This window comes from Gymnogyps californianus, chromosome 9, assembly GCF_018139145.2.
Source record: "Gymnogyps californianus isolate 813 chromosome 9, ASM1813914v2, whole genome shotgun sequence".
In the NCBI taxonomy this organism is placed as follows: Eukaryota; Metazoa; Chordata; class Aves; order Accipitriformes; family Cathartidae; genus Gymnogyps; species Gymnogyps californianus.
Window position 1 is genome coordinate 1,619,203 of NC_059479.1, and position 25,645 is coordinate 1,644,847.

The following is a 25,645-nucleotide window of genomic DNA, read 5'->3' on the forward strand; positions in this document are numbered from 1 at the left end:
GTACCGGCCCCCCCTCCCCCCCGCGGGGGTACCGGCAGCCCGCCCGCCCGCCCTCTCCCCCGGGGCAGCGCTGCCCGCGGCGCGCCCCGGCGACCCCGGTACCGGCGGGGCGGGCGGGCGGAGCTGTCCTTCAGCACCACGGCACCTGCCGCCGCCGGTGCCCGGGACAGGCGGCGGGCTACGGGGCCGGGCCGGGCGGCGAATGGGCGGTGGGAGGGGGGGGTGGTTGGGGAAGTGGGGGGGGGGAACCGGGCGGGCGCGCAGGCGCAGGGCGGCGCGGCTCCTCAAGGTGTTGGCGGCGCGGCCGAAGATGGCGACAGACTGAGGGCATGGGGCTCGGCGGCGGCGGGCGCGGCGGGGCCCGCGAGCTGGCGCAGCCGACGGGGAAGCGGAAAGCCGAGTGAGCGGGGCCGGGGCATGCCCCCGAGCGGCGGGCGGCGCGCCGCGGCCGGGGCCGGGGCGGGGAACGGCAGCGGGGCCGAGCCAGCGCGGCGGCCGGCGGCGGCGGCCTGTAGGCGGGGGCGCGGGCATGGCGGCGGCGGCGGCGGCGGAGGCGCGGCGCGGCGGCCGCAGGTGACAGCGGCGGCAGCGCGGCGCGCCCCGCCGCCGCCGCCGCCGTCGTCGTCGTCGTCGTCGTCGTCGTCGTCCCCCCCCGCGCCGCCCCCGCAGCATGATCCGCGGCGCCTGGATGTACCCCCGCGGGGGCGCCGCCGGCGGCGCGGTGTGCTGCGCGCCGCGCCGCAGCGACAAGCCGGTGGCCGACCCCGAGCGGGCGCAGAAATGGCGCCTCTCGCTGGCCTCCCTCCTCTTCTTCACCGTCCTCCTCTCCGACCATCTGTGGCTCTGCGCCGGGGCCAAGCTGCGGGCGCGGGAGCGGAGCGGCGCCGGGCGGGCGCGGAGCCGCGGGCCGCGGGCCCTGTTGGCGGCCGAGCCGGCGGGCGGCAGCTGCGAGGCCCTGCTCGGTAACCTCAGCCGGGCCCCCGGCCCCTGCCCCGCCGCCCGCGGCGACCTGGACTCGGCCTGCGCCCGGCTGCACGCCCTGCAGCGGCCGCGGGGTTCCCCGGCCGGCGCGCCCCTCCGCTCGCCCCCCGCCGCCGCCCCCTTCTTCGCCTCTCCCTCCTCCAAGAGGACCTTCCTGCAGGCTTACTTTAGGAACTTCAACCTCTCCTTTTGTGATACTTACACGATCTGGGACCTGCTGCGGGAGATGGCCGGCCCGGACGGCCTGGACTGCAGCGTGGACAACCTGATGGTGGACTTGGTGGTGGCGGCGGCCGGGGCGCTGGGCGGGGAGGCCTGTAGCAGCTGCGTCCAGGCGTACCAGCGGCTGGACCAACACGCTCAGGAAAAATACGAGGAGTTCGACCTCTTGCTGGAGAAGTACTTGCAATCGGAAGAGTACTCGGTCAGATCCTGCCTGACAGACTGCAAGGTAGGAGGGGGTGCTCCGGGGTATCCCCCCGTGCCGCCGGGAGGGCAGCCTGGGGCCAGCTGCGCGCTGTCCCGCGGCCCCACCGAGCCCCGGGGGTCCCGGCTGCAGGGGGGTGCCGCGGCCCTTCTGCCCGCACGCCTGCCGAAGCCGTGCTCCCACCTGCCAACGGGCTGGGGGTCTCCCTGTGCCCTCCGAGCCCCAGTTTGGCAGTGCCAGCGGGACGGATCCAGAGCCCTCGGGGCAGCCGGGACGGGGGTGGTGGGAGCGAGAGGGCAGAGCGGGGCTTGGGCTGAGCGTGCGTGCACTCGCACATCCCTTCACACCCATCCACGCGCAGGCAGGCTCCTGACACCCCGCTCCCTGCCAGCCGCGCTCACACCCCATTAAGTGTACACACGCACGCCCATGCACACGCAGGCCCAGCTGGGGCAGGTGTGGGGCCCCTCACCGCTGCCTCCGGCCTGCTGCTGCTGCTGCGGAGGGGTGCTGCGCAGGGCTGGGGCAGGCCAGGGCTCTGCCCGGCCGTCATTAAGCTGAGGTGTGTAGATAAGCGGTGACCCGAGATGAACCACGGTGCCGGAGCCCCTGCCCTGCACGCAGCAGCTGTTTTCCAGCCCTTCCACCCCTTCTCCTCAGGGAGGTGGGCTGGGGGTGCCGGGATGTGCCTTCCCCTTGGCGTTCCCCGCAGCATCACTGACCGTCCCCAGCTCCGGGGCACGGTCCGTGTTCCGAAAGCGAATGGGTTGTCTCCCCCAGCATCAGTCAGCTCAAGCCTCAGCACGGTGCCGTCTCCTCTCCAAAATGAGAGCCGCGGTCGCATCTCCATCCGGAGCCCGGCGCGGTTCTGCTGGGTGCTCCCCCGCTTTCTCGCGAGCCCCGGCGCCGTGGCTCCTCCAGCCTCCGCCTGCTCCGAGCTGCCTGGCTCACCTGTGCGCACTCCCTCCGGCCATCGCCTCCGGGAAGCGTAATGGTCTTGATAATTAAACCTGCTTTCCCTTTCTCGGAGCCATGTCCTGGGGGAGAGGCAGCAGGGTGTGTTACAGCATCGTCCGCAGAGGGACGGTGGCAGAGCTTTCCCCGGTGACAGGTCGGGGCTTGGCCAGTGCTCTTCTGGGAGAGCTTTGAGGGACACTTGGAGCTGCGGCGGTGGCACGGGCGGCTGTCAGCATGGCGCTTGTCCCCTAGGAAAGCGCGGGAGCAGCACCGGGGCGCAGCGTTGGGGACGCCAAGGTGGTGTCTTTCATCAAGGGCACAACGGCGAGATCCTGGCCGCCGCTCTCACGCCTGCGTTTCTGCATCGCTTTTGTAAGGAGCTGGTTTTGGAAAGGAGCTAGTGCTGGCGTTCTGGGCCGGTGCCAGGCCAGGTAATTACAATCTGCTTGCCCAAATTCCCCCTGCGGTTTCAAAGGTACATAGTATTCAGCCTGCACCGAGTGGTTTGGTCCTGCTGCTCCGCTTCCGCGGTGAATGAAGGGATTCGGCGCTGCCGGCCGTTGCACTGCTCCCGCTCCCGGGGGCCCAGCAGAAGCGGGGTCTTCTCGTGCTGTCGCCTGTAGCCTGCACAGACGCCGTCGCTTCAGGCTTAGCGTCCATCTCTGCTGAGTCCAACTCGCTTGTGCTCGCTGGTGTAGAAACCTAGAGAGAGTAGCAAAGAAAGATAAGAAAATAATCATTACCTTTGGGTCTTGGGCAAGGAGATGTTCCCACAGACTCTAAAGCACCTAGAAACAGAGCCGTGCTTAGATGAGTCTTCATTAAGCGTCCGTGGTCTTAACATCCTTGATGAGAAAGCAGGAAACGAGCTTAGAAGATGCAGAGCTGAAGGTAGCAGCGGCAAGGCGCGTACCTCCTAACTTGCTCCGTGTCACATTGACGGTTGCATCCTTAGAGCATCTGTGAGCACCAGCGTTGCGATTTCGCAGGCGGCGTTCGGGAAGCAACAGGAGGGTGCGAGCAGCAGGGCCAACCTGTACGCCCTCGCCCGGGCCACCCGCGAGGAGATTTCCAGTGCGGGTGCCCGAGTCTGCACGCACCGACCCGAGCCCTCGCAGCTCCCCCTCGTTTCAGTCTCTTGTGAAAATCAGGACAAACACGTATTTAGGTGCCTTACTTTAGACTTTCACAGCTGCGAGTCTCAACCTTGCCCTCTCGGTGGCTGTTCCCCATTTGTGAAATGAGGCTAACGTCAAACTCGTCCAGTGTGGTGGTGACGAGTGAGTTTTGGCCTGATTTTGAGTCCCCTGGACTTCGGCAGGGGCTGCAGTTACTCGTTGCATTGAAAAAAATCTGGCTGGCGGGATTTTTAAAGCAGCCTGAATTTGTAATTCCTATCCAAACGCTGAATAACATCCGCTTGTAAGCGACAGCAGAGAGCTGCTGCTCAATGGGTGGAACGAGCTGATCTTTAAGGTCCCTTCCAACCCAAACCATTCTATGATTCTGTGATATGAGAGCAAATGACAGCAAAATAGGAGAGGAGTAGAGGAAACTGTAATAGACAGCTCAGCCAACGTGAGAGGCTCCTGCAAAATCCTTGTAGCAGGACTCTGGCTGCAGAGAGCCCTGTAGCTGGATAAACAGGATTTAAATAATATTTCTGGGGCTGACTGAGTACGTGGGGCAGGGGACCATGCTCGCCGTGGGAGATTAGTGCTGGGGGGTTAGTGCTGCCTCCCATTTTCATCCTTCCTATTCCATAATAGTGGCTGGAAAAACAAAGCAGGGAAACAAAGCAGCTCCAGCTCACCTGCACGCAGCCTCCCTCTGCAGAGCCACGTATCCCCCCCGTAATTTCGTCCCCAAGGAGCAGTGCGGCTCAATAAACAGCACACACGGAGCTCTTTGGTAGCGAATCACCCCGGTGATTTTGGCTCTTTATTGCATCTGCTTTAAAACAACAACAACTGCCCCGCTGGAGCCGCCGGTTCCTTCTTACGGCAGCGGATTTGACCCTGAGTTAAAAACTTGGAAACGGCTGAGCGTTGCGGGTTGGTTTCAGGAGACACATGAGTCCCATTGTTCCCTGTGAATAAATCATCCCGAGGGCTGCCCCCGGTTTCGGTGTGCTGTGCTTAGCGGGGAAAGGCAGGTGCTGCCGGGAGGGGTGAGCAGCATCATGAGTATCCCAACCCCAGATCCGGCTGTGCCTGGAGCTTGGGGGAGCACTTAGGGAAGGCTGGGCCAAAACCTCCCCGGGAGCTGCAAGAGAGAGAAATACCATGAAATGGTGGGGTCTCTGTGTAATTCAGCTGCTTAGATTACTCATTGCTGCCATACTCTCCTAGGCTTTTTTATTTTCTGCTCGGAAATAATTCCCAGGCAGATCCCACTTTCTGCATACGTTGTTGTTACTCCCGTGCAGCACCGTCAGCTTCCAAATCGCACTCTGAGAATGTTTTACTTATTACTCCTACAACTAACACCAAAAATCCGTATGGCTGAGAGACAGTGAAACATGAAAATACGTTTCTCGGGTTTATTGTTTGTTTGCATTTTACATTTGATGGGGTTTCATGGAGGCTGGCTCTCACAGCTCCTCGCGGGCAGGGACCCCGGCACCGTGCGAACAGGGGAGGGAGAGGACAAAGCGGGTCCGCAAGGCCCGTCCGTCTTCTGAAATACGTTTCACCTCTTGCAGTGAAGAAGACCTGAGTGCCAGCTGCTGGGGTTATGGTGCTAGTTAGTGGTGACGTGCATAAAAGAGGTGGAAAATACTTGTGTTTTTCTGCCTATAAGAGGGAAAATTCATTAAATGAGTCGGGAGCAGCTGCCTGCCCCCTCCTTCTCCCCTCTTCCTGCGCGACTTGTACGCTTTGTCGCTGCAAGACACGATGAACTTTGTGCACTGAGTGGCTGCGGTGACGCGTTGGTGGCATCCTTCAAAAGGGCTCGAGGAGGTCACGGCCCGGGGACGTGGGTGTTGCAGCTGGATGTCCCTCGGGAAATGCGGGGCAGCGGCAGCCCTTGCAGCGTGTGAGCCGTCGGCTCAGGCTTTGCAGGACTTAGTGCAGGAAGAAATCCCCGTCCCTCCAAAGCGATGCCCTGCGGGATATGTATGGCTGGTTTGTGCCTTTTTTCCGTCTTTCTGAACAGGCAAAAAGCAGCGTTGCTCCAGCTCAGCCACCGCCAGATGAGAGGTTTGCTTCTGTAAAGGCAGAGCACTGTGTGTGTGCTGTCTCCCTCACCAACAGCCGCTACGGAGAGCTCTCCTAAAAGTGCACGCTCCCACCGGTACTAGGGCAAATCAAGATCTATGGGACAAAGCCTGCTGAATTAAGGACTCATTAGGTTGCAAGAAACAAAGCTGTGGAGAGAGAAGGCCTGACAGGCAGGAGCTGCAGGGCCGGTAACAGAGTGCTGGTGGGAAGGCGAGGCTGAACAGGACCTGTAGCATCTCAAATTATATTAGATTACCAGGGCTTCTCTGCGTGCGTGGGCCAGTGGCTGTTGAATCCCGCTGCAACCCTGGCCAAATCTGTTTCTGCACCTCTGGTTTCCCCATTACCTACCAGAGAGCCCGTCTGGGCGAGCGTGGCAGAGCAGGATTTCACTCCCGAGGCTTTCACGAAGCTCTGGTGTTTCCCTGCTGTGGGTGTGCAGGCGATGGCGGTGAGAGATGGAGGCCCGTCCCCGCTGTAAGGTGCCGCGGCATCGTGCCTGGCACAGCCCGCACCGAGCGGCTGGGGAGCAAATCTGTGGTGCCCAGGTTCAACACCCTCCGGGGGTCCTGTTTTCTTGCTCTTGTTTAGCCAGAAATAGCATCAGCGATCGTATCTCTGCTGAGCATCCCTCCCTGCGGAGCATCTTCTGGAAACCCAAGCACACTGGGGCCGGGAGCTTTGGGAGGGCTGTGTCTTGGGGGCATCCCGGTGCCAGGGATGCCTCTTGGGGGATCCAAAGCAGCGTTTTATCTTCACAAAAGCAGCTCGAGTTGAGTCTGGCTGGGCTGGGCTTATCCAAAATGCTGCTCAACCTGGTGCACCCTGGCTCCGAGCCTGGGTGGCTCCTTGCACGGAGACCCGCACGCAGAGGGGAGGTCCCTTGAGACCCACAGCAGAAGTGGTTTCACCAAAATCTTGCGCTTTTTTTTTGTTTTTGTTTTTTAACAAAAAATGTGAGGTTACATTAATATTGCGTCTTCCAGAGAATCTGCTGATGGGTGACTGCAAAGCTGCACCCTGGGCCTGGTCCCGTCTTGCAGCGTTAGGGGCCTTGTGGGTGCTGCACCAGGAGCAGCAGCACCCGGGAGGGGAGAGGCTGCTCCCAAGCACCCGGGCAGCTCTGGTGTCTGCACCTGGAGCTTTTCCTCAGGAACAAGCCTGGCCGGTGAGGTGGAGCTTTACTGGCATTTCATGAGGTGAAAAAAAGTTCCAGAGTAAATTCCAGAGTAATTCCAGCGGATCAGCGCAGTACGTCATTTGGCAGCTTTAGCAAGACCACATGCACTAGCTTAGCCAAGCACGCAGCTCCACATTACACACCAATTCCATGTAAGCAAAGGTAATTTTTTTCAGCCCTGCACAAAAATGTGATTAAATTGTATAAAGAACTTGAACAAAAGGAATGTGTGGGTTTAGGCATGCAGTTACTGCAGCCACAGCCTCTGGCACGGTCCGATTCCTGCGCCTTGTGTCGGGTGCCGCCTAGATGCTTGAAAACAGAGATCAAAGATCGAAAAACAGAAGAACCAAAAACTGACTGATGAAAGGAGTTTGCTCTGTAATAAAAAAAGTGTCAAGGTGTCAGAAATGTTCCAGCAGTGCCCGGGATGCGAGAGTGCTGTGAGCTGGGAGGGAAGGGGGATGCTGAGCTAGTGCTTGGACAGTCCCGAGCTTTGCTTGGGGTCGAGGCATCTTAAGATGCCTGGGGGTGCGCGGTGGGCTGGCGGCCGGACCCACGCGGCTGCTGTGGGGCGAAGCAGCCTGAGGTGGGGGCAGCGGCCGTGGGGTGCTCTCCCCCCAGCGCTTGGCTGGGCTGTTGGGTGGTGGTGTGAATGGGGGGGGAGTTTAGCACTGATTTCTGTGGTGTTTGGCTGCCTGCTTTGGGCTGGTTGGTTGTCTGTTAGTCCTCGCCTGTTAACATCTGTCGGTGGTGCTTAAGGGGAAAAAAATAGAAGTTTATAAAGGCAGCGAGTCTCCGTGCAGCAACAGGCAGGTCGGCAAATGGTGCAGGGAAGAGTGCGAGGGAGGGCGAGAGATCCGTCTCCATCAAACTGTCACCAAGTAGCTACAAGTGACGCAGGCGCCAGCGCCTGTTCCTTCACCCGTGTGCTCCTGGCTGCGCCTGCTGCCGCCGGTGCTGGATGCACGCGAGCCCGGGTTCCTCTCCGCGTGTGCCCGTCCCCGGGAGCACGATGCACACGGGGGCTTCTCCGGTGGGGTGGAACGAGCTCCTCGGAGAAGCAGGCTGGGCTCCAGTGGCAGAGGTGCGGTGCGGTACTTCAGCAGCTAAGGATGCCTTTTGGAAAGCGTCCAGCGTGCCGTGGTCCTGTTGGGTGCAGGCAGCCTCTGGGAGTCAGTGAGCTCAGCAGCGTGTGCGACGGTATCGGCAAAATGTGTGACCTGGTAAAATGACACAGCCCCCCCCTGGCCCCCCCTTGCTGTACACATCCATTGCCACGGGCTGCCTGGAGTGGCCCAGATCGGGGACGGCTTACGATGCTGCTTTTCATAACAGGCAGCGATACGCGCTGTCCCCACGGACAAAGGGATCTGCTAGTGTCACGCCGACTGCCAGCCGTGCGAGCATCCTTGCGCTGCCAGGGGAGAGGAGGAAGGGGAGGGGGGTGCCCTCCCCATAGCCGGGCACCGAGAGGTGGAACAGGATGCACACGGTGTCTGCTTGAACCCAGGACATTGCTGGACCTGCCCTCGCAAAGGGCTTCACGTGGTCCCTGTCCGGGGACAGGCATCTTTTGCATCAGGAAGGGAGCCTTTTGTGCACAGCGGGGATCACGCACAGCCTGGCCTCTCCCCGTGGCAGAGACCCCAGGCAGCACTGCGGGGCTCGGCACTTGGGAGCCCCGAGGACCGCACGCAGCAGCCCCAGTCCCTCCGCGCCCCAGGAGGCAGCGGGGTCTCTGGTCAAAACATCCCACAGCCCCAGGCCTGGCCCCACAGATGCCCCACGGGACTTTTCCTCTGCTGCCTGGCTCCAGAGCTGCCTGCCAAGGTTGGAGGCAGCAGGCAGACAGGCAGGCAGGCAGCAGAGGCAGGAGCGCAGGATATACCTGGCTGCCAGGGGCTATTCCCGCTGTCACCGGGATGCCATTAGGATGCGGCTCATGCCTGGCTCCGCACAGAGGAAGCTCGGCTCCGCTGTCGTTTGAAGGGCAATGACTCAGGGACAGCAAATCTGTGAATGAGACACAGAGGCTGCTTGGGCGAGAAGTAGCCATCTGTCCAGGCTGCCTGCAGCCCCAGGTCCTGTGGGCAGAGCCGGCAGCTGCCTGCCTGGGGAGGCTCGACCAGTTCGGCCTCGCTCCTCTTCCCGGCTTGGCTTTTGCTCTTGGCTTCTCCCCAGGGCCTCTCTCCCAGCCATGCTCCTGGGGTGTCAGAGGGAGGAGTGGTGCTGGGTGCACACAGGCAGTGTGGGCTCCCCCAAACTCTGCTGATGTGGCCGTTGCGTTAAAGAAGGCAGCATGAAACGGCATCACCTGGCAAGTTTTTGGCTTTCCAGAGCCCTGCCTGCATGAGCATCCTGGTGCTTCTGGTCCCGGCTGGAGAAAGAAACACTGCCTGCTCTGCTCATCCCCTTGGGAGTAAAAGATCCACGTATTTGGCATCTCGGCTGACATCTTATCTCTGCATGGCAGCTTCTGCAGCACTTCTGATGGATGGAGGCTGCGGAGGGGCAGGAGGGCAAAGGGGTGGTGCGGCGGCGAAGGGGTGGTGCGGCAGCGAGGGGAGCTGGAGAGAGGGGACTAGAGCCGGCACCGGTGGCAAGGACAGGGGCTTTCCTGGCGAGGACTGTGCCAGCGCCTGTGTTTCCCCAGAACAGGGAGCCTGGTGCCCCTCACGCCCGCAGGCACCATGCTGCACCGGTCCCCAGCGCTCTCCACTGCTGGTTGTTACAGAGGGAGAGGAGACAAGCGGAGATTTTCTCGGAAGTTTCTGGACAGATGCGGTTTGGGAAGGGCGGTGGGGGCTGACCAGCACGGGGGGAGCAAGAGCTGTATTTTTGTGTTTAACATAATAAGAGTGCAGAGTTCAACCCCCTCCAGACCTGGGTCTCTCCCTGACCTGCTCCTGGTCTTCAGTGTCATCTTCCATGGAGCTGGATGGCGGAGAGTAAGAATGACCCCATAACCAAGAAGCAAGCTGTAAAAGGAGATAAGTCCTCATGCTTGAGGGTACAAAGCAACGAGGCTAGCCCGAGGTTAGATGGGAGCTCTGCTCTGGGTGGTTTATTCCTCACAACAGGGTCTCCAGCATCATCCCCAAAGCCCCTGGTTCTGGTGGCTGCCGGGGATGGGTGGGGGCAGGTCCTGGTTTCCCTGGGGGGAAGCTCCAGGGAAGCCTCCCTCATCCCACCCTGGGCCCCCTCCAGCCCCACACCTTGGGCAGTCCTGGCTCTTTGAGCCCTGGCTGGGCAGGAGGTGCAGGCAAGCAGGCAGGGTCTGGCAGCCCTGGCTGAGCCCCGGGGCAAGCAGGGTCAGCTCTTGGTGATGATTATTTCACAGGGGCCGCTGCTCTTCCCCTTGCCATGTGTGAGCTGATGCTAACGGGTCTGCAGCTCTCAGCATGGGGAGAGGGGCTAGTTGGGTGTGCGGATGCTGGCTCAGTTTGCAGAGCTCTCCGCGGGTGTGTTTGAAATCTTCCCTGCTGTCCCTGCTCCCACCTCCATCCCAAAGGTCTCCGAGGTGTCGGGGCACCCCTGCTCCTCCTGGTCCCAGCCAATTGCTCAGGCTGCGCAGCGGGAGCAGGCATGGGTAGGTGGCAGGAGAGCTGTTGCAGGGGTGGAGAAGCACCGCGTGTTTTGCTGGCTCCCTGCACTGGCTGCCTAGTGCTGTCGGGGGGGTTTGCTCCTGGATGTGGTTTCCAGATCCTTATTTGATCCCTGGGATTCTTCAGGGCATGGCTGCTAGCGGAAACGTCATCTGTAGAAATGCTGTTTGTTGTTTGTGTGTGGCAAAATTTTGTAACCTGTCCAGTGTATCCATCGTCCCCCCTCAGCCCGGCCCTGCTTGCTGCGGACTGGTGGGGATCGGAGATCTCTGGGTCCAGGGAGTGCATCTGCCTGCCTGTTGAGGAGGGATGCTTGTGTAGGCAGGGCATGTGCAACACCAAAGTCCTGTGATTTCTGCTTAGTTTCTAGGTGAATTCTAGGTGCGTGGTTTGGGTCTGTACACCCCTAAGTTATATGGATCTTTTTAATGGCCCTATGAAGCCGTTTCTCTTAAGCAGGCTGCTGAGCTTCCCTGCCCCGTGCCCACAAGGCAAACCTGCTAGCTGTTGTACCTGGGGTTGGAAGCACTTGGAGCATTGCAGCCTGATACTGAGCTGTGGAAATGTGGAAAATATATCTGAGGAGGTGCTTGCGAAAATCAAGGCATTTGACTCAATGGTGTTTATGAACTTTGCCCGGTGTTCCCCTGTTACCTCTGTGGCATGGCTGGCGAAGCAGTGTCTGCAGAAGTCTCTGCGTACGTGTGCAAGAGCAGCATTGATTTGAATGATGCGTTACTTGTTTGTCATCGTTCATTGCTCTCCTGTTAAAATGAGGTTGTCAGGGAACAGCAGTAGCTGCTGGGACAGAGGGCTGGCTCGGGGCACGGTCCTGGGGCAGCGATGAGCCCAGGGCATGGGGCAGCTCCCTGGACGCTTCTTGCTCGTGGAAATGCAGGGGAAGCACTTCCACTCTGCGGAGGATAATTAACCTTCATACCGTGCTTTGGAAGTTCAAGTCTCTGTGTGTTAGTGTTACCAAAGATGCCGACCCCTTTGCTCACCCCCTTGTCTTGCAGCACCCTGCCTGCAACTCGCTGCCTTCTCTCCTGCACCCGTTTGCTCTGTGGGTGACGGGGTGCTGGGCACACAGCCCCGAGGCTCCAGGTGCCGGCTGTTTTAAAGGGTCTGGCAGGCAGCAGGAGCCAGGGGAGCTCCCGGGGCTTGCCCGCACCCTGGCCCCTGGCCTGGGAGAGGGAGGCAGCCTGCAGGCAGGGCTGGCACAAGGGAACGGAGCAGATGTGCAGCTGCGTTTGTGGCAGCTTTACAGAGAGGAGGGGAGAGCCCCAGCCTGTCCTGGGCTTGCTCCAGGGGAGAGCAGCAGGGACGGGGCTTTCCCGCAGGAGCACATCCCTTGAGGCTCGCTGCCTGAGGAGGAGTGATGTCGGCTGGGAGCATCTGCCTGCTGCTCACCATGGAGACTGAGAGTTATCCTGGATTTTTCCCCACCTCCCCGGGTGCATTAAGGCCCCTCCTGGAAGGGAGGGGGAGATTTCTGCAAGCGGTGTTCAGCCAGGGATAAAAAAAGAGGTTCCAGCTCTCAGATCTGATATGAGCCATGTCCAGTCCCATTGTCTCCATTGGTAGAAGCTGCCAGGAGTGGTGGTAAGCATCTAGGAAATCATCTTTTGCTGCATTTAAGGGACCTCTGCACACAAGTTAAGTGTAACAGGCCCTTGCAGCTGCCTAAACACCCCAGCATCGGCGTGGGAGACTCTGCACCTCCCTCTGACTGTGAAAGGTGCCTGGGAGCCGGGCTGCCGAGGCGGGACGCTCCTGTCTGCCTGCTCTTTGCTGCATGAGGGAGCTGGGACGGGCCAGATCCTGCTGCTCACCCCGCTCCGTGAGGTGCACCAAGCGTGGCACGAGGCAGGCCGGGTTCCTCCCGCTGCGGGGTGTGCCTTAGACCCTGTACGATGTTGTGTTCCAGTTCATCCGAAATGGGACCTTGCGGGATGCTGTGCACCATTCAAGCAATTGAGTGAGAACAAGGGGCTCCTGGCAAGGTGCAGGATCGGGCCCTTCCACATGCATCGGTTGTGAGGGCAGCCCTGTCGTGACGCCCCAGCGTAGCCCTTGCTGGGCTGGGCACTCACACCCTCCTGAAAACGATGCTGCAGCCTAACCGCTTCCTTGGAAGGTAGATGCACCATCTCTGCTGGAGAAACTTCTTCCTCGCCCCCATCAGCTGGTGGGTAATTTATGGCTCGTGGCACTGAAGTGTCTAGCCTTTATTTTTTTATATCCTATCTAATGTAACAGGATGTTCTCATTATCTGTATAAATGTTTAATCTACTTTTGAATCCTGCTAAGCTCCTGGCTGCAGCAGTATCTAATAGGAGTGAATTCCTCAAGCGATTCTAATAGATTGCAGGGACCTGACTTTCCCTCTGTCCCAACTCGATCATGTTCATCTTCAGCTTCAAAGCGGTCTTTAATTACTTTTTAACTAATTGGGCTGATAGCAGACTAGGCTGCTAACTAACCCACCGGTTACCTGCAGCCTCACTGGGGGGCTAGCCAGTGAGTGATGGGCATGCGTCTTTCCAGAGCCGTGCCGGCTAGTGCAACTACTGCAGAGACATCCCTGTGCTCGTGAGCGGCCCTCCCGCCGGCCTCGCCGAGCCCTCCCACCTTCCGAGGTGCTCTGAAACCCCCAGGAGTTGTTTTTAGGATGCTGTTTAATGGTCTTCTGGATTCCCTCTTCCTGCGGCCGGGCTCTCACTGCCCGACGGGCGCCTGCAGGAGAGCAGCACTCGGACGGGATGCTTCCCCCGGCCACGTCCATGTTGTCTCCTTGTTTTTGTAGCTGAGCCGTGGTTCAGTTATAGCTGCTCAAAGCAGCGCCGCACTGGAGCGAAATGCTGCTCTCCCAGCCTCTGCTTGGCTTTTTGTTGCCTTCTGCTGCTCTTCTTTCTGCTCTCGCCTTCTCTTGGCGTTAGTGTTTCGTTCGGCCCCCTCTGCAAGGCAGCCAGGCAGGACCGTGTGCTGGGGCTGCCGTTAAGGAGCCGTTATTGAGTTATTCCTGCAGCCAGCATCTGTGTCGCTGGAGCTGCTCGAGCCTCCCATGGCCTTGGGCTGGCTGCTTGGGGGAAATATTATTTCTCATCTTTCTCTTGTTATGACACTTGACCAACTCTGTAGGTGGGTAGCTGGAGTTGCTCATCCTTTATTACTGCGTTATTTGGGTTTTGTTGCTGTCTTGACCCCCCTCAGCATCCCACGCTCCCGACCTCGCTCTGCCAGGGGCCAGCGCAGAAACGCTCCCCACGTGGCTGCACGCCGGTGATGGGGCTCTCTGCCTCGCCTGCTTCCCGCTGGCCTTCCCATGAAAAAGTGTTGTGTCAGGAGCTTCTCTGGGAGGCCGAAGGTTAGTCCCGGTGCAGGGGTGCAGCCTGGCCACGAGAACAGAGCGCTGGGCTCCTGTGCCCAGACATGGAAGGTGAACTCGATGCTGGAGCATCCCAGCGGCATCGCTGCCCTGTGGCAGGAGAGAGGGAAGGGCTGGGGACTGCGATGCTCTTGTGCAGTACGGTGTTTGGGAGGGAGGACTTGGCATGTCCCCAGTGAGCAATGGCTGGGTGACCAAGCTGTCCCCTCTCCCTGCTCCTCTGTGGCCAACTCGCAGGAGTGGGACAGGGGTGGGTGCACCCATGCCGGGGTGGCCAGAGGGTGTCCAGTCTGGTTTGGCGTGTCTGGGCCAGGTGATGCCGGTCTGTTTTGGTGTTTCCCGCCCCTTGGCTGGGGCGGCGATGCCTGTGCTGGTGTGCCAGAGCCCTCGCGAGCCAGCAGGGTCAGGGCTCTGAGGAGGGGGCTCGGTGCCTCCATGGCCTTGCCTCCCCCCAGCCCCGGGACGCCTTCCCCCTTGGGCCCCAGCCACGCGGTGTCACAGGGGAGATGGAGAAGGACAAGGCCCTCCAGATGCCAAGGAGAAGCTGCTCGTTCCCTGGCCACCGGCGGTTTGTCGCAGTCTCCTGGCCGGCTCTCCTGGTGTCCATCCCCTTCCCATGCATACCTTCACGCTCCCATCCTGGCCTCGCCTTCCCGGCGAGCTGGTCTTCTCCTCTCTAAACCCCGGCCAAAACCCTTCTTGAAAGGAGAGCATAAAGCAGTGGTCTGGATTTACTGTTGCCCCTCTCGCTCGGCAGGCTCAGCATGGGAGTGCCGGTCCTTTCTGCCTTTACTGTGCTCTCGGGCTTGTGTGCATCAGACGTTTCTCAGGACAGAGACTGTCTGCTGCTGGGGTTGTGCAGCCTGTAGCACAGTGGGGCCCAGTCCTTCCTTCCAAGGCGCCTCCAGAAGGAGCAGGCTCCATGTGCATTTTGTTTGGATTCAATACATTTGTTTTACAGCAGCGCCTGCAGGCAGCCCACCAAGACTGGGGCCACATTGTCCTAGACACTGTCCAAGCGTGGGTAGTCACTGCCAGAAGAAATCACAGGGCAAATAGAGGGGACAGACCCAGGGTGCGGAGCGGGGACTGAACGCGCCGCCGACATTACATATGCTGGAGCGAGAGCTGGGGTCTGTGGGCAGCAGTGAGCAGAGCGCTTCCACCCCATCGTCATCCTCACTTGGAGGAAGGACGCGCCTTTCCCAAGGTGGAGTTTGATAATTAAACCAAAATATTATTTCATGGCAATTGTAATGTTTTCGAGCAGTGATACGGTATCAAAAGCCTGCTGCAGTGGGCTGGGGTCCACAGGAGCGGTCGTGCAGGGCTGGGTGGCTGCAGGCAGGCGGCTGGACCACGGAGGTAAGCGCCGTCCAGGTCCCAATGGCCGCGGGGCCACCGTGGCAAACCTGCACTGGGCAAAGTGGGAGCTGCGGTGGGAGGGAAGGGGCTCCAGGCAGCCCTGTGGCCCCGGGGTCCCGCACCTCTGCCCCTGCACCCTGCGTCGCTGTGGCTGCAATGCCGGCTCCGGCACTGGGTGCTGCGACCCTGCACCGCAGCGAGAATCTGGACAGGGTGTTTTGCTGGAGGGTGCGTCGGGGTGCAGGGAAATGGGGGGACCTGCAACATGCAGGCACACAAGTACCGGCTGTGGAAAGCGAGGGGGCTTGGCAGTAGTCACTGCCTTTCCATTCGTCCAGCTGTGACGTCAATTAGTGTGATTATTTTTTTTCCTTGGTTGCTGTGTAATAGATAGATGCAGCCACACAGCCATGCTGGGATGCCAAGGGCCGTGTCTCCGAAGCGCAGTCCCGGCCGCAGTGCTGCTGAGGGCTGTCCGGTGTCCGAAGCGAGGCCGCAAGCACTGCTATTCCAGGGGATGCTTCCCGTTTCGGTACAAACCACAATTACGGGCTATTCCTCCTGGGTTTGTTCCAAGGTGAGAGTTGCATCTGCTGGGATGAGACCAGGCTTTTCCCTGGCCTCTGCACACAGCAGCCCTCTGTTGCAATGAGCAGATTAGCAAAGAAATGAGCCTGTAAATGTGGTGCCTATTCCCTGATAACACCCCCGGGCTGGGAGCTGGCACTGCTAACCAGTGCCTGGGGCTGCCCCTGGCCCAGCACACCCATGGGTGTTGAAGGTGTGCGTGTGTTTGCAGAGGCAGGTTGAGATGCTTGTTCTTCTGTCCTTTGCCTGCTCCAGGTGTTCCCAAGGTGCGTGTCGAGCTGCCCGATATCGTGAACTTTAGTGCGATAGGATTGTTACCTGGGCTTTTGAGTGTATCAGGTGCATGAATGTCATGCTTTAAAGCTGTTTTCTCTTAGTTTTGAAAGATGAGCGCTTAGGGAGTTGTGTGTGTCTCAGACTTGGTTTGAGTAGCTTGGAGGGAGGGGGGCTTTTTTTGTTTTTTCCCCTGTAAAAGAAAGGGCATTCAGATAGTCTCTTTAATCCAAGAACTGGAAATTAAAACTAACATGCTAAAAACTATGAGCTTCTTCATGAAGTCACTGAGGTGTTGTGAGCGGGTAGCTCTGACTTCTGGTGCTTCCGAGTAATTTGGGAGTGACTTCATCAGTGAGGTCAAGGGATGTGGGTCTGGTCCCAGGACATGGGTGGGAAGCCATGGCTGGGGAGCACAGGGGGGGTTCCCTTGCCCAGAACCCTCCCTGAGGACAAGCCTGGTCGGTGCTGGACCCGGCACAGCCCCCCCTGCGCCCGTTCTGCCCCGGCACACCGCACGGTCACGAGCCAGGATGCAAACTGGCATCGTGTATGGGATGACTCGGGGAAAACTAATGGGAAAACAAACCCTGGAGACGGGTGGGCTGCAGGGTAGCGGAGAGCCCGGCATGGGCACATGCCAGCCGGCCCCGGTGGGCAGCAGGCGGGATGCCGGTCCAGCAGCACCGTGCGGTGTTTCCAGCACGGTTTTGAGGAACACCGGCTCTGGCAAGCGGCTGGGGTTCACACTGGTGCCGTTCCCAGCACCCCACAGCCTGCATGCGGCCGGCCCCATTCCCACCGAGCGCCCGGCCCCATCCCACGCCGTTCCTGCTGGCAGCCTCCGTTGCGATGCCCAGAACCGCAGACGCTGACTCCCCTATGGTGCCGGGGTACAATGGGCAGCGGCGCCCCGGCCTCTGCCTCCCCTGGTTGTGAAACGGAGAATCCGCGGCTCCAGCGCTGTCATCGCCAGGCATAAGTTAACTTTATATAAAAAAAAATAAGTAAAAACAATTAAAAAAAAAAAATTGTTGGGTTTTGGGGTTGGGTTGGTGTGTCCTGTGTCCCCCCCCCAAACCAGAGCGTGTGAATGTGGCAAGGCGGGGATAACGCAGCTCCAGAACTATCAAAGAAGTTACCAAAAAAACAGCTGTTACAGATATGATGTTAGAACAGCCTATAGCAAGACTAATTTAAAAAAAAAAAAAAAAAGCTGTTTAAAAAGCTCAACATTGTTAATGTCAGAATTGCAGGCGGCAGTAATTGAATACAATGGTAATTGGACATTGCAGCTTGTGTTTGTGACTCCTCCTGGCCGGCCATGGATGTTAGCGTTCCCTTAATCCTCTGCCATCCAAGGGGGCTCTTCTCTCCCCCCGCCGCGCGTCCTGCTTCCCGCACTGCATCCTGATGTGCCAGAGCTTGGAGAGACGCCCGAGCAGCTCATTAGCAGTACTCATTTCCCTGTGTCCAAGATTAATGAGGCGCAGCCACTCCAGATGCTCATCTCAGGCCAGGATGGAAATGTGAGTCCCAGGAACCGCTCCGGGAAGGGAAGAGGCAGCTCTTGGCCGGGGGGGGGGTCTGGCAGGGGCAGGCAAGGATTTTTCCTCTCGGCCCACCTGGAAGCTGATGGCTGGGCGCACGCGGTGTCCCGATGAGGAAGACGTGAGCGAGCTCCCTGCGGGTGCAGGTGGACGGGGTGGTTTTGGGAGGAGGGTTTCGGGCAGGTTTCCTGGCATTGATGGGGTCTGGTCCGAAGGAGCGGCGGGGCTGGCAGGGGTTTGCGGGATGCTCGTGCACCGCCCCAGCCCCGCGCAGCTGCGACCGGGTTGAGCCCTTGTGGCCTTAGCGGCAGCAAAGACGAGGAGGAGGAGGAGGAGAGTCGTGATGGCGGAGCCCAGCAGCTTCCAGCATGAACCCCCAGCCGCCAGCCCAAGCACGCTCCTGGGTCTCCTCCCAGAGCTGACCCCAGCACTTCCTCAGATTAGTCAGCAGAGCCCAATATTATTGCAATTAAATACAGCCCCGGGCAGCTTTGCCAAGCTGTAAACTCACGCTCGGTTTCTCAAAGCATCCAATTTGCCTGCACCTGGTGTAACAGCTTATTACTGCTGGCCAGGGGCTCCGCTCTCCTTGGGCGTCCTCTCGGTGGGAGGACCAGCCGGTAGCACCGTGCTGGGGGGGGTGCCGAGTGCTCCTGTGCCTGGGGGTCCCCCGGGCTTTCTGCTCAAAGGCCCCCTCGTTCATTTACAGGGGGGGAAATCCCTGCCTTGCTCAGGCGTGAGGTTAGCGGAGGGCGAGCACCGAGTCTTGCCTTTTCTGTGCAGAATGAGATTATTTTGTAGGGGAAGGCTTCCTGCTTCCCTCTCTGCCCTTATTATCCTCCTCCCCCCTCCAGTCTGCAAATCCTCCTTCCAGAAAAGCGAGAGCTGGGCCGGGGGTGCTGCCCCAGCCCCCGCCTCTACTTAAGGAGAAGGGTTCGTTGCAGCCGGGCTGGGCGGGCCCCCAGCGCCATTAGCAGCATTTTCCCTGGGGAAACTTCCCAAGCATTGATTCTGCTCTGATGGGAAAACAGCAGCTCCTTGGGTTAATGACAGCTCGTGGTCCCGGTGGGAATCCAGACTGTCCCGAACGCTGCATCCTCTGCAAAGGTGTTGCATCCCAGGGATGCTGCTCCATCCCTGCCCCTGGGTTAGCTGGGGTGCTTCAACAGGCAATGCCAGTGTTTACAAAATACCGGCAGCAACTAGATTGGCATTGAAATGGCCAAATTACTTTAAAAAATGAGTACGTTATTTTGTGCAGAAATACTAAGAACGCAGAAAGACGCTGGAAAAGGTGTTTGTTGGGGGATGCTATCCTCGTACTGACAGGAGGCAGCGGGAGAAGTGCAGGCAGCAAGGAACGCAGTTTGGCACAGAAGTGCCTGTGAAAAGGCCGTCCCTCTGACTGCTGCTTTCAGATATCGGTGGAAGTGTGAGCAGACAGGTAGCTTAATTAGATAGCTATTGGAAATCAAATTCATTTTGTTTCTTTTTAATGTCTTTTATGATGGGGTATTTCGGCACACCTGCAAAATTCGAATGCAGATAGATAGCCTGTCCTCCTCCTCACTTATAAATTGAGTGTCTGAAGTTGGCCCCTTTCCTAGGCAGCAAAACTCCTTGTGCTTTCTTGGAGTCACCTAGCCAGTCCTCCGAGCTGAAAATGCAGGAAGAGGGCGCCGAAATAGAGCTTTTTGGAGTTCAGGTCACTTATATTTACTTGGCCAGGCTGGAGATCAGCCAAAAGCAAAAACAGAATGGAAGAAACACTGATTGCAACCAAACTCACTTCCTGAAGAAACCATAAAGGGCAAGGATGCAAAACAGGGAGCTTTCCCCGTTGATTTAAGCAGAGAATAACTTTCTTCCTGTCCTAAATTCTCACACATCCTTTATAATGGCAAGAGAAAGCAGGTTGCATGGGGTAAGCTCAGAGATATCAAAAGCTGTTGAAAAACCAAAGCCGTAAGGCTGCTGCTTGAGCAGCCCAGGGAGTTTGCTTCTTGCCCGTAACACTGATCTTTGCAGATGCATGACGAGAGGATGCTGGTGTCTCCTAGAGATCTGCCCGCATCTCAGCCTGATCCCGGTGGAGTGGGGCAGCTGCCAGGCCTGTTGCACCAGCAGGTCTTTGCTGTCTTTATTTTTGAACAGACACGGGCAGTTTCCATCATGTGCAGCCATGGTAATGCCTGCTGCAACACCCGGAGGACCCACAGCCCAGCAAGGCGAGGGCCGGCTGAGACCGGGGCAGCCGCACAGCTCCGATGCTTCCCTCTGGGCAGGTGGGTGCCCTGGAAAGGAAAGGGAAAAAGGAAGGCACTCAGGAAATCCTGGTGCCTGGTCGCAGTTTCTGGGTGAGAGCACCTCCTCTGCCCTCTCCAGTGGCTGAGGTATCACCAGCTCTTTGCAGCCTTTCGCTCAGTATTTTCATTAAATTCACGGGCATGTCGTTGTCTGAGACCCCAACCCTCTGCCAAACTTACCTGATAGGAGTCAACAGAAACATTTTAGGGGGGAAAACGTGCAGATCCATGCGGAGTCTGCTTGTGCAAGCTGTGTTTCTGCAGGAGAGCAGGATGAGCCCGAGCTCCTTGCTACCAAGCTCTTGGGAGTCTCCTGTGCCGGCTGCCCCTTCTGCCTGCGGGGCCGAACCACGGGTTGCTGCAGCCCAAAGCCGGAGCCGGGACAGTGTGGGTGACAGCCACGGTCCTCTGCCAGGGGACCCGGTGTAGCATCCCACCTCACCGGGCTGCACGTGTCCCCGGGGTGGGAGCTGTGAATGCGACCGGGGCCTCGGAAGCATTGCGGGGGAGAGTCAGAGATGATTAAAAGGCTGGGAGGGAGACTCGCAGGAAGTGTGAGAGAGTAAATCAGTCGAGCTTGCCTAAGTTATGACTAAATGGGGAGCGTGATACATCTGCAAATATTAGAAATGTGTAAACAGAGAGGAGGGAGAGGGATGGTTTATGGAATGATTGAAGGGAATGAACTTTTGGATGGAAAAATGTAGGTCAAGTATGAAGGAAAACTGGTAGGCAGCAAGATAAGTGCTTTCAGCAGTAAAACAACCTCCTCAGGAAACACGAGGAAGTCCCATTGATGGAGACGTTTAATGCTAAGCCAGATGAGGGCCTGGAAAACAGGCAGAGCTGGAGGGATGGACTCGGTGCATCCTACGTGGTCCTTCCACCCACACCCTCTGGGCTGGCAGACAGGGCCGGGCACACCAGCGGTACCCGTCTGGGTCCGTGCAGGCTGCGCTGGGCTTCGGGGAGGTCCCCTGGGGCTGCCGGGTGGGAGGACAGGTGACCTTGTCCTTAGGGAGCAGTTACCCTGCAGACATCGCTTGTGAGGGTCCCTGCGCAGCACTTCTGTGTCCCCTTGGCACCGCTGAACAGTTCGGCTCCCGGGAAGCGGGGAGCAGCAGCCTCGCACCGCTGCTCGCCCAGGGAGGGGAGCTCCCACCGCTGGCCCCGGGCAGTGCCTTGGCTGTGGATCACGTTGCAGATTTGATCCCTTTCCCGTTCGTGACTCGTTTGTGGATGGATGCTGGGGTCGGCCGTTGTGCGTGCTGTCACTGAGCATTTGCAGCAGAATTTTTGTAAGCAAACGTAACACTGCGAGCTGTACATAAACGATGCACTTCACCTATTTGCTATTTATTATTCATAACCACGGAGCACTGAAGAGCATGTACAAGAGAGAGACTTAAGCAACAGGACGTTGTTGGCACTACGTGACTGGCAGACTTGTTGCATAGAAAAAGCCCAAATGATTAATCGCACAAAGTGAGTGGCAAGTTATCTTTTTCTGGTACGTATCTTCATTCTTGTTTAAATTTGCAGGCTGTTTATGGTGCAGTTAATGCATCCAGTTTTTAATCCTGCAAACTTTATGACTTGGGGGAGAATTCATCCCACCCAACTTCAGCCATTTAAAATTCAAGCAGCTAGTTGACACTAGCTGTCAGAAATCCTCTACAGTGAACAGGGAAGGAGAGCAGCACCTCCAACCCCCTCGCCGTTGGGTGCTTGGGGTACTCCGGTGCTTTGGAGGGTTGCATTGTTCTAATTTTCAGAAGATTGCAATTAAGGAAATTCAGCCCTTCCTGAGTGCCTTAAATCTCCAATAGTCCTAAAAACTCTTCGGAAAACGTGTTTCGTAGCAATTTCCATGGGAGTGCTTGCTGGGGGCAGGTCTGCATGCCTGCCCGCTGCCTGCCTGCTGCCTGCCTGCTGCCTGCCTGGCCCTTTGGGGCTGCGGTGGGTTGCTTGTGCCCTCTAACAGGGAGAAGGGGAGGCATTGCCTTCAGCTGGGGGAGCCGGTGCCCCTGCCTGCGGGGTGCCCCTGCCTGCAGGGCGGCTGCCCGCTCTCCTGGGGCTGCGTGTCTCGGTTGCCATCCTCCGGTACGTCCCTCCCAGAGGCATCCCCACGTTTCGGGCTGTTGCATAGCGTGTCTTTGCAGCTGCAAGCTCTTTGAGGCAGGGACCTCTCCGTTTTGCTCCAGATTACACGTGTGTCTGTGGTCGTGCGTAAATAACAGCATCATGTCGAGGCAGGGACCTGCCGAGTCCTCGGGCTGAAGTAAGGATGTGTCCCATCTGGCTAAGTCCTGGGCAGTCCTGGGCGGTTGGTGGATGGTTTGAAGCCCGTTTTATACCTTCTGGTTCTCCGTCCCATCTATCGTAAGGTGTCAGTGTCCACTGAGACATCTAACACTCCTTTACGTGCTGTTGAGGTCCCGTGGAGAGCGATGATAGGTGCTGCTTTCCCGAAGGAGGAAAGCTCATCGTGGTTGCGGAGCATCATGTGCCACCCCGCCAAGGGGTCCTTCTGTGTCCTCCTCACTGCCCCACCGTCCCCTCGCTCCCAACACGGTCCCCAGGGGAGCAGAGGCCGGTGGGGAGGACATGCATTGTGGCTGGGGCTGTGGCATCTCTGGAGCATGGGCTGTGCTCGCCCTGCCTGTCTCCCCTCCTCCTCCTCGGCCCCGGGGGGAATCAGCTTGGGCAGATGCAGATCCAGACCTCGAAGCTCTCCCTCCCGGTTGTGTCCTCACAGTCTGATTGCAGAGTCAGTCCCTTCTCTGGAGCCGTTCCACTTTGTCTAAGTAATTAACATCCAACGGGCCAGGGAGAAAAAGCAGGACTGCAGCTGAATTTCCCACATCTCAGCTGAAAGCCCTGACCACAGGGCTATTGACTGCTCTGAAAGGCTTGCTCCATATATTGTGTCCTGGTCCCGATTAAACTCTTTGTGATGAAAGTTTCACCAAAACTAACATGCTTCCATGAAAATTCTGGTTTTCATGATTTGGCATTTTCCAGGAAAAAAAAAAAAGAAACTGAAATAACTTGCCAAGAATTTCCCAACCAGCTTTAATCCTGAGACACTACCATGGTCCAAATAAACGATGATAAGGATCTATGGAAACATGGGGAAACAAAGAAGCGATGTTTTTAAAGCCTCCAGAAAATAAAAATGCAGCTGGAAGGAGGAGCACAGGGTTTTCTCCAAGCACGCCGAGGAGGGAAATTCATTCCCTTTGAATCACGGGGAGTCCTTTCTAGTTGGTTTCAAAGGAAGTTGGATGTGGTCATTAACATGACCTTAACTCTGTCGCTAGTGCCTAGATATATTCATAGATGAGCTGGAAGCGCCACGGAGGGTGCTGCTCTTCCCAGCGGTGTCATGGGTTTCTTGCTGCCTGAGGAATGACTGCTCACCATGAGAAACGAGAGGTCTCCCGCCCTTTGTAAAAGACAATTTCCACCCGTGCCTGATGCTCGGGAGATAAGGGGGGATGCGGGAGATACCGTCTTAACCGAAGCCATCTGGGCTGTGCCCGGCCGGCTGCGATGGGCACGAACGCACGGAGGGTGGAAGGGAAGAGCTGGTTTTTGCTGAGGAAGATCATCTTGGTCAGCTGCAGATGAAAGCCGCTTTCTCTTCCCTGCTCACGAGTGGCTGTGGCAGTGAACCTGAGGGAGGGGGACCAGGGACCGGACAGGCCGGAGAGGCAGGGGTTGTGGCACAGCCTTGCATCCGCAGTCGCAGGTGAACCCCCAGGTTGCTTTTGCTTCTGGAAATGTTGCCAAGTACAGCTCTAACCGGTGGAAAGGCGAGCGGAGCGCACAGGGGCGTCTCTACCGCTGTTTGGTACATTCGAGCATCAAAGTATGCCTGTAAAATGAACGTGTTGCCCCCAAGGTCTGCCTGTTTGAGCCAAAAGAAACGGCACAGTGAAAAGTGCTGGATTTCTATGAATTGGGAGTCTCGCCCAGGACCAGGTAGATGGGTGGGGAAGGTGAGGAAGGTGTTCCTTGGTGGCAGAGAAGCCTGAGGCTGCAGCGGCCGCGGGTGCCGCATCCCGGCAATGCTGGCCGGCAGCTTTTCCAGCAGGCAGAGACCTTCGGAAATTTCCAGTAAAGACCAGCCCACGGTCTGTTTTGCTGTCCCATGTTCAGAGCCAATGGGGACCAAAGCGCTTTAGAGGAGGCATAAATCCCCCTTCCCTGCCCCGGGGGAGCGGCGGGGTGTCTCTGGGAGGAGGAAGATGCTCTGGGACAGGGGATAAGCGGTGCTTGAATTTTTCACGTAATGGCCCGAGCTCTCGGGCCACCGGTCTTGGCAGAGTCACCGCAGTCTGTTGCAGTGCCTGTCTGTAGGGGACGTTAGTCCATGTGGTTAATTCGCTTTATTTTTGTGGTGGATTTAGTTTGTTAGACGAGTTCCACAGTCCCAACGCTCCAACGCTTTATTTTAATTGATCGGTGAGTTCAGTAAGCGACCCCGATGTACCGACACACATTTCTCGCGTGAGCTGAGAGGAGTTCTCCCTTTACCCCGTGTCTCTGAATGCTTCGGCTACCCCGGCGTTTGGGGAGGTGACGTATCCCTCTCGCTGGCTTCCCCTAGGCTGTCTACAAGGCCTGGCTGTGCTCCGAGTATTTCAACGTGACCCAACAACAGTGCCGACACCGGATCCCATGCAAGCAATACTGCCTGGAGGTGCAGACCAGGTGCCCGTTCGTGTTACCGGACAATGACGAGCTGATCTATGGAGGTTTGCCTGGCTTCATCTGTACGGGTAAGGAGGTCCGGGGAGCGGGGCCGGGCTCCCGCACACCCCGGAGGGCACGAGGGGACGGGGCAGGGGTGGGTGCTGATGAGCCCCGTCGCGTTTTGCAAGCCATGCGCCAGATTTTGAAGGCTTTTTGGGGCGGAGTGGGAGGAGGTACAGCGTGGAAACACACGAAGTGCTGCCTGACTGCCGAAACGTGGCCATCTGGGGGTGAGGTGTAAGTGGTTAATGGAGACACGGCAACAGCCCGACAGCTTAGCGCAGGAAATGAAAGCCCTACTTCTAATTGAAAGCTAAAGCAAGCATGTAAGGGGTTGAGGGTGCCGGGATTAAAGCAGGGCCGGGACGTTTAACCGCTACAAGCAGCATCTGGGGAGCCCTGAACACGCCCCAGGGCTGTGGTCTCTGCTTGCCGGTCTGTGCAGGCTCGCAGCCCCGTCGAGGGCCAGTCCCGGGGGGTCTCTGGGTGTCCCGGTTCTCAGGTTCTGCCCGTCCCGTGGTGTGTAACTGGCAGGCACCGGGGCTCGCTCCCTCCGCAGCCCCGTCCGCAGTCTCCCGCTGACCCCCTCCTCTTCCTCCGCTTCCTTCCCGCAGGGCTGCTGGAGAACCAGCTGCCCGACGAGGAGGCCAAGTGCTGCGAGGTGCAATGGGACTCCTGCAACCACCCCTCAGACAGCAACGACAACACATCCCCCAAATCCACAGCGTCAGAGTCACTCCATTTCCACCGCCACGACCCCCACCTCCATCACCAGCAGCAGAACCACTACCACCTCTACCACCACCACCACCACCATCACCAGTACCACCAGCCCCACTCCCCATCCTTGCTGCCGGTCTCCGCAGGGTCTCGCCTCGGCAGCAGCAGGATCAGACTGTGCGTGCTGGTCCTGATGCTTCTCCACACCATGGTGTCCTTCTCGAGCGTGCACGGCGGCGGCGGGGCGGCCGGCGGAGGGCTCAGCCTGGAGGCCCTGCCCGCCCTGGAGGAAAGCGTGGCACGGGACGAGTGA

General features: G+C 58.4%; 1 protein-coding gene across 1 annotated transcript; it reads left to right on the forward strand.

Annotated features, from left to right (window-relative positions):
- The first annotated feature begins 670 nt into the window (after nt 1-670).
- Nucleotides 671-25,645, forward strand: NALF2 (NALCN channel auxiliary factor 2). The gene is made up of 3 exons (XM_050902048.1): nt 671-1,432; nt 24,467-24,638; nt 25,227-25,645. The coding sequence occupies exons 1-3, from the start codon at nt 671-673 to the stop codon at nt 25,643-25,645; spliced, it is 1,353 nt and encodes a 450-aa protein (XP_050758005.1).